Source organism: Camelina sativa, chromosome 16 (genome assembly GCF_000633955.1).
Source record: "Camelina sativa cultivar DH55 chromosome 16, Cs, whole genome shotgun sequence".
Lineage (NCBI taxonomy): Eukaryota > Viridiplantae > Streptophyta > Magnoliopsida > Brassicales > Brassicaceae > Camelina > Camelina sativa.
In genome coordinates, this window is record NC_025700.1 from 17950690 (window position 1) to 17965758 (window position 15069).

Genomic DNA, 15069 nt, shown 5'->3' on the forward strand with positions numbered 1-15069 from the left:
GAGAGGGAATTGACTTTGTTGAAACTTTTTCACCCGTTGTGAAGATGGCAACGGTAAAGATGGTTCTTTCCCTCGCACCTAAAATGCAGTGGTCTTTACATCAGTTAGACATCTCTAATGCATTTTTGAATGGTGACCTCGATAAGGAAATATACATGAAGTTGCCACCAGGTTATGCTGAAATTCAAGGAGAAACAGTCTCTCCTACTGCTGTATGTCGCTTGCATAAGTCCATATATGGATTAAAACAAGCATCTCGACAGTGGTTTCTTAAATTCAAGGCTACTTTGAAAGGTCTTGGTTTTGAAACATGTCATGGTGATCACACTCTGTTTGTCAAGGAGACGAGTGATCAATTTCTTGTTGTTTTGGTGTATGTTGACGACATCTTAATCGCTAGTACAGCTGCTGGTCATTTGCGCTATCAGTTGAGTTCTCACTTTCAGTTAAGGGATCTTGGTCCTCCGAAGTTCTTCCTTGGTATTGAAATTGCTCGAAGTGATGCAGGTATTACTCTTTCTCAGAGGAAATACGTTCTTGATCTATTGGAAGAAACTGGTTTCTCGGACTGCAAGCCTTCTCCTATTCCAATGAAGCCTGATCAGCATATGTCATTAACAGGATTGTTTAAGAAGAAATCTAAGGTGGTACTCGAGGAGATTGAACCAGCTTCTGACTCTCTTGATACTTCACCAACTCCTATACTTTTATCTACTGCTGAGAGTGCACTTATTCCTGATGCTAAGCAGTATAGGAGATTGATTGGCAAATTACAATATTTGACCATTACGAGACCAGATATTTGTTTTGTCGTGGGAAAATTGGCACAATATTGTTCGGCTCCACGGAAGTTTCATCTTCAATCTGCTCACAAGATCCTGCGTTACTTGAAAGGGACCATTGGTCAAGGACTTTTCTATCGTAAAGACAATGACTTCTCTATTCGTGGGTTTTCTGACGCAGACTGGGGTGCTTGTCCAGACAGTAGAAGGTCGTTGACAGGTTTTGCGATCTTCCTTGGTCAATCATTGATATCTTGGAAATCTAAGAAACAAGAGATAGTCTCGATGAGCTCTGCAGAATCTGAATATAGAGCGATGAGCAAAGCTACCAAGGAGTTGCTCTGGTTCACATACATTTTGAAGGCATTGCGGATTCCTTTCACTTATCCAGCCTATTTGTATGGTGACAACACCGCAGCTCTTCACATTGCTAAACATTCCGTTTATCATGAACGCACAAAACATATAGAGTTTGACTATCACAAGGTTAGAGAAGCAATCGAAGATGGCGTTCTCAAGACTATGTTTGTGCGTACAGACAATCAGTTGGCTGATATTTTAACAAAGGCTCTTCATCCAGCTCCTTTCAGAGATAATATTCGCAAGATGGGAGTTATCAATATCTACTCACCTCCATCTTGAGGGGGGGTATTAGGAGTAAATAATTAAGCTGATTTAATATGTTTTGGTTAAGCTTAATAGATTAGATTTCCGGTTTAGATTAGTTCCGGTTTACTGTAAATGGTTGTATATAGATAAACATTGTAAAATTTGTTAGGGAATTAATGAGAAAATCATTTCACAAAATCTCTTTGCTCATGAACTCTCTATTAGATAGTGTCTTTTGTGTGTCCTGTCTCTGATACTTTGTTTATTTGTTTTTACACTCTTGTTACAGCTACAGAAACTAATGCAAATGGTACTGAAGATGAGTTTTGGGTTCGGTATCCTGCTTTGAAGGAGTTTTTGCCCAGAATGGCACGCTTTCTTGGAAACGATAATATATGAGGCTTTGCGTATCAAGGAGTTGGAGTATTGTAGCTTAAAGTTAAGCATCGTTTCTGATGTTCTGTCCTTGATGAAACCCTGATTATGAGAGAGGGATTGTTCTGGTTGTTAACTTTTTTCTTTGCAATTTTTAAATCTGTGGGACTTTGGTTCTTGTTTTTTTTTTTTTTCTTTTTTGTTGAACTCCTTTTCATTTTTGGTTGTATTGGAACTTAATTTATGTGTTTATTATATCTCTATGATTTGCACACAAAAAAAAATTATATCTCTATGATTGTTCAATATTAATGGAAATTTTGAATCATTAATTTTCTTCTTTATTTTGTTTTATTGTTAATGTTTTATCACTTTATCTATGATATTGTAATAACAAATTTGTTCGAAAATTAATATTGGAAGGTGTGTAGATGCACTAAGCTTCTAACATTTTACATTTGTATTCAGGCTGTTATAAAGGGAGGTACCTGACTGCTGAAGAGGTTTCCACAAAATTGTTTGAAAACAAATTCTGGAAAGAAAAACAAAATATTGTAAAATGTTTGCTCTTGCTTCTTTTCATGTGGATTTGTTGATAACGAACTATACAAGTACCATTTGAAATAGAGATATGTATGATTAAAAAAAAAATTAGAAACCAATCAACGTTATATACTTTTACTTTTTAATTTTTATCTAGTTTCTGTTATTTTCGATAAATTATAAATATTTTTTGATATTATAATTACTATTTATTATCAATTTTTACAAGAAGATTGATTTGATAATTCCACCAAGAAAAACACTTGAATTGATGATTATCATTTTAGTCATTTACTGCTTCTCTATAATTTTTATAGAGTTGAATTCTAATTGTTATATACTCCATAAATAAGATTACTATATATATAGTGATAATATCCATAACATTACTATTTTTTTATTAATGTTATAAATAAGGAAAAATCAATTGTTGAACATAGTTGCACTACTTGATAATCATGCGACTGACTAATTAAAATTGGTGGCCACAAATTCCAACATTGAACTCTTTTGCTTTTTCTTAATCACAAACCAAAATGAGCCACAAAAAACGAAGACATATCATATCAAGAAACAACGAAGATGAGCTTCACTGCTTCTTCGATCTCTTCTTTAACGTCTCCTTCCTCCTCACTCGTCTCTCTCAACGATCTTCCTCCCTCCTTCTTCCTCGGAACTACACTCGTCAAGCCAACAAGTCTTACTCATTCACGGCCTCTTCGATTGTCTGCATCCTTTGTTCCCGCTAAAAAAGCTGTGTCGCTGGCGACAGCTAACGATGTTGTTCCCGAAACGGCTCCGACATCAGCCTCAGAGGTTGTCTCCAGCTTCTACGCCGCTATTAACGTCCATGATTTATCCTCTGTCACAGACCTCATCGCTCAAAACTGCGTCTATGAGGATCTTGTCTTCTCATCCCCCTTCGTTGGCCGGAAGGTGAAACTCTGATGAACCAACCTATCTTTTTTCATTATTTTTTGTCCTCAGAGCCTGATCTTGATAAATCCATGACAGGCAATTCTTGATTTCTTCGGAAAATTCATTAAATCAACGAGTACAGATCTGCAATTCGTGATAGATGACATCTCAACAGAGGACTCATCAGCTGTTGGAGTTTCATGGCATTTAGGTTATTTTCTAAACTCTCTAAACACACCTAACGTCTCATTTAAGGCATTTTACCCTTAAAAAAACAGACTTCTTTGTGATTTAAACCATTACAGAGTGGAAGGGAAAGAATTTTCCATTTAGCAAAGGTTGCAGCTTTTACCGGCTAGAAGTGATTGATGGCAAGAGACAGATTGTGTAAGCACCACTCCTCTTCTCTACACAACTTTCCTGCTGCTACTACTACAGTTGACTTGACAGTAATGCCAATTTTTCTTGCTGGGCGACACATTTGCTTCTCGGTTTTTGTCTGCAGATATGGAAGGGACTGCGTTGAGCCTGCAATCAAACCTGGAGAATCAGTTCTGGTAACATGAGCTACTATTAATTTTGATTGTGTGGATGTGTTTGAAATTGCAGAGGTAGTGCAGATTTTTTACATCTTCTCGCATTTGTATTCAGGTTGCTATAAAGGGAGTTACCTGGCTGCTTCAGAAATTTCCTCAACTGGCTGACCAATTCTGATGTAATTATAAAGCTTGTGCTTGGTGAAGCGAATGAGCTCGGAAATATAAGTTTTCCTTGTGGTGTATAGAAATACAGCGGCAGCAATCCCCACAATTGTCAAATTTGTGCTTATATATATTAGAACCATTCGTGTATATAGAATGTGCTATTAACTAAAATAACTCTCCAGTTGATCATCCTCAGATCAGATAAAAAAGGAAGATGTGATCCAGAGGGTCACCTTAACCTATTTCTTGAAGAAGTTCTTCATCTGCTGATTCTGAAATTTGCTCCTCACTAATGGCATAACCATCAGTGTCTTTCATCAGCTGATTCAGTCCATCTAACAGACTATACGTATCACATGCTTCAGGGCTTGATGTGTCCCCCACCGAAAACAATGAAAACCCGGAATCTGTATGGATCCAAGCACAACCAGGATCTTTTTTCATACCCAAGTCCCTCATGATAGTCCTCACTTCAGAAAGCTTGCTCCAAGAACCAGCAGCTGCATACATATTTGCAATCAACACATAGTATCCCGGGTTCTCTGGCTTCATCTCTAGGAGCTTTTCTGCCGCCCATTTACCAATCTCTGTGTTCCCATGGATATGACAAGCAGTCAGTAGAGTAGCCCATGTGGCACTGGACGGCTCATATGGCATTCTGTGAATTACGTCTCTGGCATCCACCAGAAGACCTGCTCTGCCATAGAGATCAACCATACAAGAAAAGTGTTGAAGACAAGGACGTATAGCATATTCAAACTCCATCTTCATATACAGCTTATGGCCTTCCTGGACTAACTTGGAATGACTGCAGGCCGATAGAACTGCAACCATGGTTACATGGTCAGGTTTAATACCGGATCTGATCATCTCCTCGAACAGGGCCAATGCAACTCTACCTTCACCCTGAATTCCGTATCCATCTATCAGGGACGTGTATGTTACTTCGTCTCTATCGCTCATAGAGTTAGATACTCGTTTTGCAGCTACGATTTTTCCCGATTTTGCATAAACATCAACAAGGGAGTTCCAAAGCATTGTATAGTCCTTGAAGCACTTGCGCCTTAGGATGTAGCAATGAAACTCTTTCCCATGTTGCAAGTTTGCAATTCGAGCACAAAGAGGGAGAATGCTAGCAAGTGTAACAGAATTCGGCTGAAAGCCAGCAAGCATCATCTCTCTCAGCAGATGAGAGGCTTCTTCTGACCTGTTCACTTGCGCGTAACCGCAAATGATAGAGTTCCACGTACACAAACTATTTTCTTCAATCTGTTGGAACACTATAAAGGCATGCCTAAGGTCATCGCATCTCGCGTACATTGTGATCAATGTGTTTCGAACATTATCAATCCCATCATAAAAACTGCGAATTGCAAAACCGTGAATCTCTTTTCCCAGTCGTATTGCTCGTACGAGTGAGCAAGCCTTTAAACCAATAATCACAGCCACAGGATCTAAGCTCGTTGGGAAATGACTCATCCTAGAGACCAAACCCAACGCACCTACATAGTTTCCTGTATGCAAACAACCTCCAGAGATAATATTCCAAGTTATGACACTGACTTCTACACCTGAAAACCACATTTTATCGAAAAGCTCAAACGCTTCACTCCACATGCCTTCTGACGCATAACAGCTTATTACTGCATTCCAAGTGACAGCATCCCTTTCAGACATCCTATCAAACAACCTCCGAGCAACACCCACATTTCCAAATCTTTTATACATAGAAATCAATGCATTGCAGACATACAAGCTACACTTATAAGAGCTAACCTCAATGGATCCATGAACAACCCTTCCAGAAGCAAAATCTAATGTTTCACCACAGGCCTTGAGAACAGATGGATAAGTGAAGGCATCCGGTCTAATTCCTTTGCTTACCATTCTCTTGTAAGAAGCAACAGCCTCCTCAAATAGCTTGTTTTGGCATACGAAGAGATGAGTACATTCCAAGGCAAAGGATACAAAATGTGTGAGTTCTCATTAATGGACTGAGCTTCACTGTGGAGATTAAAAGCAGAGTAAAAAGCAACCAGCTTTGGGACCAAAGCAGAGTGGTATTCAACACCCGATGTAATACAGTGAGCGTGAACTTGCAGCCCTGGCAGAAATGCACGAGCATCAACGCAGGCGGATAAAAGAGAAGCAGCGGAGTTCAGAACCAGGTCACCTGAAAGTGCATAAGAATATGATTGAAGGCGAAGAAGAGAAAAGGTTTTGAAAGCATCGTGCAAATGACCGCGGCTGGCCAAATGTTCAAGAGATTTCAAAAGAATCTGCATCTATGTAACAGCATCATCCGCAGCGCGGCATATTCAAGAACTAGAACATATAGTTGGATCAAACTTCATTGAGGCATAACATCGAACACATGGTGCGCTGATCATACCATATACACACTTAAAATTGAGAGTATATATTCATAGCAGAATCGAAGATATGATTTGAGAATGAACGAGAACAGAGGTAAGAGGGACGGAAGAGATTTAAACAGACAAAGCAAAAGCAAAAGAAGACGCGCGAAAAAACGCAACGAGACTCTGAAGAAGAAGAAGACTCCATAGCTTAACTAACTTGCTTGTCATATTGGGTCAAACTACTCGGACTGAACGTTATGGGCCTTTTAATCACAGGCCCAATAACGCTAGTTTCCAAAAAAAAATATCCGAAGAAGTGAGGGCGTGTTGGCAAAATAGAAGCCCATATAAAAAAAGTGTGGCTACGCATCATCATCCTTCTTTCTTCCTTTCGTTATCCACTTAGTCCCTTTGTGTGGTCAAAATGCATTTCCCTCCATTCTCTTCTCTCACTCTCGTCCATGGCGACCACCGCATCTTCATCTCTCCCCCGTAATTACTCCTTCACACCTCCTCGTCCTCCTCCGTCTTCAATCCGCGGACCTGGAACGTTGCCGCTCTACCTCCGCCGTAACCGCCGATTAGCTCTAACCTACCGATTGGATCAGAATTCGAAGCAGAGGAGTGGTGTTGGAAACATCAGATGCGAGGCGACGGAGGTTTCATCATCATCTTCTTCTTCTTCTTCGTCTGTTTCCTCACCTGGAAGAAATTGGGTGCCGGTTGTGCCGTTATCAGCGCTTCCTAAAGGTGAACGACGAGTTGTTATTCAAGACGATGAGACGATATTGTTGCTTTGGTATAAGAACGATGTGTTTGCGATTGAGAATCGTTCTCCAGCTGAAGGAGCTTATAGCGAAGGACTTCTCAACGCTAGACTCACTCAGGTCTCTTCGTCTTTTTATAATTTGATGTTTCTTTTGTCGTTCGGAATGGAATTTTTAGCAGATAGGTGTTTGTGAAAATGCTTGACTGAGTTAGTTAGTGTGACAGCTTTAGGAAACGAAGTTTATGAGACAGATATCTTTAGCTCCTTAATCTAACACATGACTTGAGTTGCTTTTAAATCTAGGTTGAGTTCATATGGACCAAGTTAATCAACGTAAATTGGTTTTGCACATTACATTCTAGGATTCAACTGTTGCTATAATGTATCCGGGTTTTGGTTTCTCTAACGGTAAGTGATCTCTGTTTTTGGCAATTACAACAGGATGGTTGCATTGTGTGCCCAGCAACGGAAAGTACATTTGATCTTAGAACTGGAGAGATCCGGGAATGGTACCCAAAAAACCCGGTTCTAAGAGTGTTGACACCTGCACTGAGGAAACTATTTGTATACCCTGTCAAATATGATGAAGAAAACATCTACATCAGCATTAGAAACAGCGGGAAAGCAGAGGCAGCTGCTGAGATTGTCTTTAGTGGAAAAGCTCAGCCTGGGCTGACAGCAACAAATGTCAATGTAGACGAGGTAAAAACAATTTGCTGATAGACGTCGAATGTAAAAACCTGTTTCATCTTGGGGAAAGAGTGATATGATGAATTTTGTGATTCACAGGTGAGAATGGTGGTGGACGAGGGTTCACAAGGATTTGGTTTCACGGTGAAGAACGAAATAATAAACGGGAAGGCGGCAGTGATAGGATTCTTGCTGCTGTTAGATTTTGAGCTATTGACAGGTAAAGGTCTATTGAAGGGGACAGGGTTCTTGGACTTCCTTTACTCTGCTTCAGATGCTTTCAAGTAGAGAATATTATTACATCGTTGGTCTGGTTTTGCTTGCCTCGTTTGGTGCAATTTGCCGATAATCAAAAAAAAAATACTTCTGTAGACATCCCACCATGTCTTAGTATATAGAGATGGCTTATGCTCTGTCTTTGTTTGTGTGTTTACCCTCTTATACGAGATTCTTTCTTCCCCGTGAGTTAATAATATTATAATTTTCAATCAAGATATATTCAACTCAAATATGATCGACCTGTCACCTTTGTAGCAAGATTTAGGAATAATGCTTTGTGTAGTAAAAGAAGAAAGGAATATCTCTTTTGTAGCTAAAATAGATAAGATAGTGAAGGAGAGAGTTACGTGCATTGCATTCAAATTGGGTTGCTCCTGTCCAATCCAAAGGTGAGAACTGAGTGATTCCGTGTGCTGCGGAATCTTAGTTATAGTTTTGTGTACCATTAACAAAATGAACTTAAGAGTCCACAAATCCATTTTCGGTGTGGAAAGCGAGACAAGGACAAAATAAACCTTTTCTGTCTTCTAGTCAAACAAGAAGGCCAAGAAAAGAGCACCCCCGTTTAAGACTATTCGGTGACGTCACGCCTGATGGAATTGTAAGAGAGAGAGAGAGAGGCAAGTCTCATGTTTTCTTTTTCAAGTGTCAGCACGTGATGTCGTGATGAAACTTGTGTGTGTGTATTTTATTTTTATTGATATAGGTCATCGATGATATGATGAGTCTCATCTCATCTCATTACAGGCTTAGGCTACATCTAGTTTTGTTTACCACGAATATATCTATTTTAATTTTTGATATCATGTACTGTATATCTTAAATATAAAAGCATGATTCTGATTAGCAGCAATTTAAAAGTTGGTAATCCATCCACACTGCACATCGATGGTCATTGGTCTACCAAGGTATATAGAACTAATAAATGATGAATTTTGCATCAATTTGTTTTCGAATAAGTGTTTTTTGTTTGAGATATTTCTTAAATTTCAAGCTTTTTTGTAGTTTAACCGTTTATTTAACATTCGACGTAAAATGGAGAAAAAATTAAAATTAGTTTACATTTTACAATTTTAGATCCGCAACTAACTCACCACCAATCATCTCATAAGTAATGTCTACAATGATCCATATTACCCAACGCTTTTAATATACGTTGAAAATTCATTTATTTATCCAAATGGGGTATTTAGTTGATGTAAACCTCAACAACTTGTGATGCTTGAAAACATGACTAGAAGCCTCCAAAGACCCCAAAAATGAAAACTATAATAGAAAACGTCAACCAGTGCGAGCCACATGGCCAAATCACATATTCACCTGGTCATACTTTGACCATATATTATTAGTTTTTTTCTTCATAACCCAATTAAAAGTTATTATACATTTCATACGATTTTATATTCCCATCCAACTCTAGACCACTTCCTGTAACGTATTTATATACAACACTTCCTCTCATGATCATATAATATCATCTTCACATCCAGCCAAAAAAAAAAATGGATTTATCAAGAGACGCCGGAGAAACTTATCAGAGCACATATAAAGGTATCCGTCGTCGGAAATGGGGAAAATGGGTATCGGAGATTCGTGTTCCGGGAACCCGCCAACGTCTCTGGTTAGGCTCTTTCTCGACAGCTGAAGGCGCTGCCGTAGCCCACGACGTTGCTTTTTACTGCTTGCACCGACCATCAACCCTCGAAGACGAAGCTTTTAACTTCCCTCACTTGCTCCCAACCTCCCTCGCTTCCACCACATCTCCTAAATCCATCCAAAAAGCTGCTTCTGACGCTGGCATGGCCGTGGACGCCGGATACAACCTAAACAACGACGGTGCTGTGTCTGGTAGCGGTGGCTGTGAAGATGGATCGTCAACGACGAACATGGAAGACGAGAGTGAACTTAGCATCTCCGTGTACGATTATTTGGAAGACGATCACGTTTGAGTACGTTTTTAGCAGTTAATACAGGAAGGTTAGGATTTGCTTAGGTTTTATTATTTTCTGTTACACTTCTGATTCATTCTTCCCCCAAGTGAGCTCTCATATCTCGGGCTTCTTTTTCTTATGATGTTAGTTATATACCCAAATAGCTCAACCGGTTAGAAATGTTGTTTTGGTGTTTTAATATCCGAGTTTGAGTTGATTGTTCTGTTTTGATAGGGATCATTTACATTTTGCAGACGTAAACTACACAAAGCACTCTTATATATACACACGTGTTTAGAACAACAAATCACGACAAAATAATGATTATGAAAATTCTCGTACTCGTATTATGTTCAACACCAAAAGTAAAGGTTGTCGGGCCTTACGTACAATCAAGAATAGGCCCAGTTTATGAAATTATTGAGACCCAATTATGACCGGAAGGAGAAAAAAGAGAAAAAGAAAATGAAATCAGACAGTGAAAGGTCGTTGACCTATTCCGTTCCTCCTCATCATTTGAATCTAGATTCTAGAAAAAAATAAGGGAGTTATAAATATTAAGTGGTACGCACGTTCCAGTTTCTCTATGACAACAACAAACTCACAAAAACGTGAGAGAGACAACAACAGCAACAACAAAAAACGAAAGTTTTTTTTTTTGGTCGCCGACCATATCAACCAGACCAGAGTCGTAGAAAGATAGATAGATAGATAAAATTAAGCAAATCGGCAAAAACATATTTTTCCCCATTAAGTAGGAGTTTGGAGTGGTCCGTTTTGTTTTTGTAATGGGTTGTATTTGCGCCACCGCACGTTCCCCTAGCGCCGCCGTTACCGATAAAGACCTATTAGATTCGAGCAAATCAATCCTTCAACTCATACCTCATCCTCCACCGTCGTCGTCTTCGTCTTCATCGAAAAAGGAAGGTTCTTTCACACGTACGACTTCGGCAGCTTCAGTCACCATTTTGGTTAATGGTTACCCTGTGGCGCGTCGTCCCTCCACGTCATCATCTGATCGAAACAGTACCAAACCGATGGTTGTTGTTGGAGCTCCTACCAGAAACCCTACTAGAAGAGTCGTTACTGCTATACCCGTTGCGCAGCCGATACATCAGCAGCCGGGTCGTGTGGCCAGCAATAAAACGGAACTCACCGGCGTAGAATGGCCCTCTTGGTTGGCTTCTGTTGCGGGTGAAGCCATTAAAGGATGGGTTCCTCGTTGCGCAGAGTCTTTTGAGAAGTTGGACAAAGTTAGTAGTTTGATCTTCTCTGTTTTCTTTCGTTTTCTGACCTGTGTGATCCTCTAAGATGTCTTAAATAACAACTTATGTTGTTTGTGTCTTGGGTATAGATTGGACAAGGGACTTACAGCAGCGTGTACAAAGCTAGAGACTTGGAAACGGGGAAGATTGTGGCGATGAAGAAGGTTAGGTTTGTGAACATGGATCCAGAGAGTGTCCGGTTTATGGCTAGGGAGATTCTTATTCTTCGTAAACTTGACCACCCAAATGTTATGAAGCTTGAAGGTTTAGTCACGTCTAGACTCTCAGGTAGTCTTTACCTTGTCTTTGAGTATATGGAACATGATCTCGCAGGTCTAGCGGCAACTCCTGGAATCAAATTCTCTGAACCTCAGGTATTATTACATATTGTATTTTCCTAGAGACTTAAAAGTTTGGAAAATTTTGAAGTGAGAACTGAGAAGAGAGTCTTGTTTTGTTTTTGCAGATCAAGTGCTATATGCAACAATTGTTCCGTGGACTTGAACATTGCCACAGACGAGGTATTCTACACCGTGATATTAAGGGATCAAATCTACTGATTAACAACGAAGGTGTCTTGAAGATTGGTGATTTCGGATTGGCGAACTTTTATCGGGGTGATCGAGATTTGCAGCTGACCAGTCGTGTTGTAACCTTATGGTACAGAGCACCTGAGCTGTTACTTGGTGCCACTGAGTATGGACCAGCAATAGACCTGTGGAGTGCTGGTTGCATTCTCACTGAGCTCTTCGCTGGAAAGCCTATTATGCCAGGACGCACAGAAGTAAGAGAACTCTCTTATTCAGATTCAGATTCTGATTCTTAGAAACACAGCTTGCTGAGATCATTATCCTTTGCTTCTCAGGTGGAGCAGATGCACAAGATCTTTAAGCTATGTGGTTCACCTTCGGAAGATTACTGGAGAAGAGCAACACTACCACTAGCAACAAGCTTTAAACCTAGTCATCCTTACAAGGCTGTCCTTGCTGAAACCTTTAAGCATTTCCCTGCATCAGCTCTGATGCTTATCAATAAGCTACTGGCTATAGAACCTGAGAAACGTGGATCAGCTGCTTCTACCTTGAGGAGTGAAGTAATAATATATTGATACTAACCATAAATCCATGTTTCTTAAATAAGTTTACAAACTTTTCAATGACCAGTTTTGAATTTTCTTCTGTTACAGTTCTTCACCACTGAGCCACTCCCTGCTAATCCATCAAACTTACCAAGATACCCACCAAGCAAGGAACTTGATGCTAAGCTTCGTAATGAAGAAGCAAGAAGGTGAAAAAGCTACATTACATCTTCATTCACTGGTTCTTTTCTTGAGGGGTTTCTTATGAATCTTTTTTGGTTGCAGGCTAAGGGCAGAGGATAGCAAGAGAAGAGGAGGAGAAACAGTGACAAGAGGACGGCCAAAGGATCTTAAAACTGCCCAGACACCTGAGTTTATGGCAGCAGGGCAGTCCAAAGTCACATGCATAAGCCATAAGTTTAAAACAGATGAGGAAGGTGGAACCGGGTTTAGGATTGAACCACCAAGAAGAGGGATTCAGCAGAATGGTAAAGCACATGCTTCTTCAATGGTTCACCCAACAGTGGCTGGTAAAGAATGGAACAGAGGTGGGAGCATGAAAAGGCAAACTAATGCAGAGCTCAAGTCTAGAATATCTCAAACAGGAGACTTGTCTGGTGAATCTTATAGGAGAGATTCCAACAGAGATTACTCAACAGTAAGCCCCGTTTCTCTCCCTATTTACTTATTTAGTGTACCTTAAGGTATGTAACTGTTGAGTTGTTTTGGGGGGTGGTCAGGGAAACGCGCCAAGGAAAAACAGAATCCATTACTCAGGACCATTGATGCCTCCTGGTGGAAATCTTGAAGATTTGCTCAAAGAGCACGAGAAGCAGATCCAACAAGCTGTCCGAAAAGCCCGTGTTGAAAAGTCTGCATCAAGGAAAAACCAAGGTTTAACAACAGGACAACAGCAGCAGAGATACACAGGAAGAAATGCTCGGTAGCTAAAAAAAAAAAAGGAACATCAAAGAAGAAATATTAAACAACAATACATAGCTTATGTTTTGAGGTTGATCATCAAGCCATGGAACTCATAAGCGTTTTTGTTCTGTCTCTTTCTGTGCGTGAAGCCAGGGATTGATGCAATGTATAGTCCATTTGTTTCTTAGACCAACAAGAGTGGCCACACTATAATATCAAACTTCCTTTTTGTACATACCCAATGGTCATTATTGAGTTGAGTCAAGCAACAAACATGTATTTGCAAGTGAAGTCTTCCCAAGTGCCAAAAAGAAAAAAAAAAAGTCTTCTATGATACTAACTGGCTCAGTCCCAAGATTTCCATATTAACCTGTGTATTTTTATGAATATTTCTCATTTAAAATTGTTATACAATTTATTTGTGGACCTTATTTTTAAAAAATTTCATAAACAAAAAAAGGTCTTATAGAAATGTGGGAAAGCTGGAACATCGGGACGAGTAAGGCTAGAAATGAGGGTAAAGGAGAAAATATCTGAAAGAAAAAATTAATAGGAAGAGACCAGAGTCGTTGGATTTGTGAGTGACTTTTTTAAGTTGTGGGATTGTTTTGAATTGTTTTATTTTGAATTGTTTTATTTACTTCTCTATATAAACAAACACACATCACTTGTTTGTAATCCTCATTAAACCAGTAAATTACTCTTCTCTCTTTTTTTTTTCCTTCTTTTTTTTTGTTTTCTTTTCTATACATATTGTAACAAAAAATAAATACAATTTCTTGTATCTTATTTTTTATTTTTGTGAAATATATTAAAGAAAACACAAGACAAGAATGACATACGACGTACCTCTTCCAGCGGTAAGTATGCTTTGTCTGTAACTCTCTTTTTTTTTTCTTTTTTTTTCATTCTTATGGCAAGAGTGTGGAGTTTTGGTCCGATTTGTCTTTTCACTAATTAAGTTTAGATCACATGAATAATGTAGTTTCATCAATGAGGCTCTAACATTTTTATCAGATTTTTCATTTCCTCACTTTTGTTACATTTTCCTGTGAAAAAAAACAAAATGTAACGTTAATCGCTTTTAGTGCTTATTTATTCAACATTCACATTCCTATATTTACCATGACACAAATCTTGATCAGGGTGATGAGGAGAACAAAGGAAAATCAACGGACAAAAATAATAGGGAAATGGATTACAACGATTGGTTACCAGTCACAGCGTCTAGAGAGGCCAAATGGTATTCCTCCGCCTTCCACAATGTCACGGCCATGGTCGGCGCTGGAGTTCTTGGTCTCCCTTTCGCCATGTCACAACTTGGATGGTAGTTTTTTTTGTTTGTTTTGATAATCTTTTGTCTTCTTCATAAGCAGCCCCGTCTCAAAAAAAAAAAAATTGTCCCTAAGCATATAAGTTTTTAGGACCCTTTTCAACATAATTTGTTTTTTCTTTTTTTTGTCTGGTCCCCCATTTGCTTAGTGTTTTTTTGAATTGTTTTATTTGTCCCATGGCCAATGCCCCTCTCGCCCTAGGTATGAGCCGGGGCTGTTCATAAGATAAAGTACTACTAACTGACGATAACATTTGATTATGTAACAGGGCACCTGGACTTATTGCGATTATAATGTCATGGGCTATAACATTCTACTCGTTGTGGCAAATGGTGAATTTGCACGAAGCAGTTCCCGGGAAACGGTTAGACCGTTACCCCGAGCTAGGCCAAGAAGCTTTCGGGCCTAGGCTAGGTTACTGGATCGTCTTGCCACAACAGCTTCTGGTGCAGATCGCTTCCGACATAGTCTACAACGTGACCGGAGGCAAATCGCTTAAGAAATTTGT

The 15069-nt window shown here is 39.4% G+C and overlaps 5 protein-coding genes and 1 pseudogene across 5 annotated transcripts in view; 5 read left to right on the plus strand and 1 right to left on the minus strand.

Moving 5' to 3' along the window:
- Positions 2809 to 4173, plus strand: LOC104750999. The gene is made up of 5 exons (XM_010472860.2): positions 2809 to 3245; positions 3324 to 3438; positions 3533 to 3614; positions 3733 to 3784; positions 3879 to 4173. The coding sequence occupies exons 1-5, from the start codon at positions 2892 to 2894 to the stop codon at positions 3939 to 3941; spliced, it is 666 nt and encodes a 221-aa protein (XP_010471162.1). The 5' UTR covers positions 2809 to 2891; the 3' UTR covers positions 3942 to 4173.
- On the minus strand, positions 4145 to 6623 carry LOC104750998 (annotated as a pseudogene).
- Positions 6701 to 8238, plus strand: LOC104751000. The gene is made up of 3 exons (XM_010472861.2): positions 6701 to 7178; positions 7502 to 7762; positions 7850 to 8238. Exons 1-3 carry the CDS (start codon positions 6753 to 6755, stop codon positions 8036 to 8038), a joined length of 876 nt encoding a protein of 291 aa, XP_010471163.1. The 5' UTR covers positions 6701 to 6752; the 3' UTR covers positions 8039 to 8238.
- On the plus strand, positions 9530 to 10121 carry LOC104751001 (ethylene-responsive transcription factor ERF020-like). The gene has a single exon (XM_010472862.2). It carries the CDS (start codon positions 9532 to 9534, stop codon positions 9976 to 9978), a length of 447 nt encoding a protein of 148 aa, XP_010471164.1. The 5' UTR covers positions 9530 to 9531; the 3' UTR covers positions 9979 to 10121.
- On the plus strand, positions 10619 to 13449 carry LOC104751002 (probable serine/threonine-protein kinase At1g09600). Its single transcript, XM_010472863.2, has 7 exons — positions 10619 to 11213; positions 11315 to 11599; positions 11692 to 12009; positions 12091 to 12318; positions 12412 to 12512; positions 12589 to 12961; positions 13044 to 13449. Exons 1-7 carry the CDS (start codon positions 10749 to 10751, stop codon positions 13248 to 13250), a joined length of 1977 nt encoding a protein of 658 aa, XP_010471165.1. The 5' UTR covers positions 10619 to 10748; the 3' UTR covers positions 13251 to 13449.
- The window catches only part of LOC104753782 (lysine histidine transporter-like 5), a 3605-nt gene continuing 2533 nt past the window's right edge, over positions 13998 to 15069 (plus strand). The window contains exons 1-3 of the mRNA XM_019237788.1: positions 13998 to 14087; positions 14373 to 14554; positions 14830 to 15066. Coding sequence (XP_019093333.1) covers positions 14061 to 14087; positions 14373 to 14554; positions 14830 to 15066 — 446 coding nt within the window. The 5' untranslated portion in view covers positions 13998 to 14060. The remainder of the gene's footprint in view (positions 14088 to 14372; positions 14555 to 14829; positions 15067 to 15069) is intronic.

Excerpts from the sequence above, each read along its gene's own strand:
- LOC104751002 (XM_010472863.2), top strand. The coding sequence starts at position 10,749 with ATGGGTTGTATTTGCGCCACCGCACGTTCCCCTAGCGCCGCCGTTACC. Across the intron at positions 11,600-11,691 it reads TCAAATTCTCTGAACCTCAG|ATCAAGTGCTATATGCAACA; the intron begins GTATTATTACAT and ends TTGTTTTTGCAG. Across the intron at positions 12,319-12,411 it reads CTTCTACCTTGAGGAGTGAA|TTCTTCACCACTGAGCCACT; the intron begins GTAATAATATAT and ends CTTCTGTTACAG.
- LOC104750999 (XM_010472860.2), top strand. The coding sequence starts at position 2,892 with ATGAGCTTCACTGCTTCTTCGATCTCTTCTTTAACGTCTCCTTCCTCC. Across the intron at positions 3,439-3,532 it reads TGGAGTTTCATGGCATTTAG|AGTGGAAGGGAAAGAATTTT; the intron begins GTTATTTTCTAA and ends AAACCATTACAG. Across the intron at positions 3,785-3,878 it reads AACCTGGAGAATCAGTTCTG|GTTGCTATAAAGGGAGTTAC; the intron begins GTAACATGAGCT and ends ATTTGTATTCAG.
- LOC104751001 (XM_010472862.2), top strand. The coding sequence starts at position 9,532 with ATGGATTTATCAAGAGACGCCGGAGAAACTTATCAGAGCACATATAAA.
- LOC104751000 (XM_010472861.2), top strand. The coding sequence starts at position 6,753 with ATGGCGACCACCGCATCTTCATCTCTCCCCCGTAATTACTCCTTCACA. Across the intron at positions 7,179-7,501 it reads TCAACGCTAGACTCACTCAG|GATGGTTGCATTGTGTGCCC; the intron begins GTCTCTTCGTCT and ends CAATTACAACAG. Across the intron at positions 7,763-7,849 it reads CAAATGTCAATGTAGACGAG|GTGAGAATGGTGGTGGACGA; the intron begins GTAAAAACAATT and ends TGTGATTCACAG.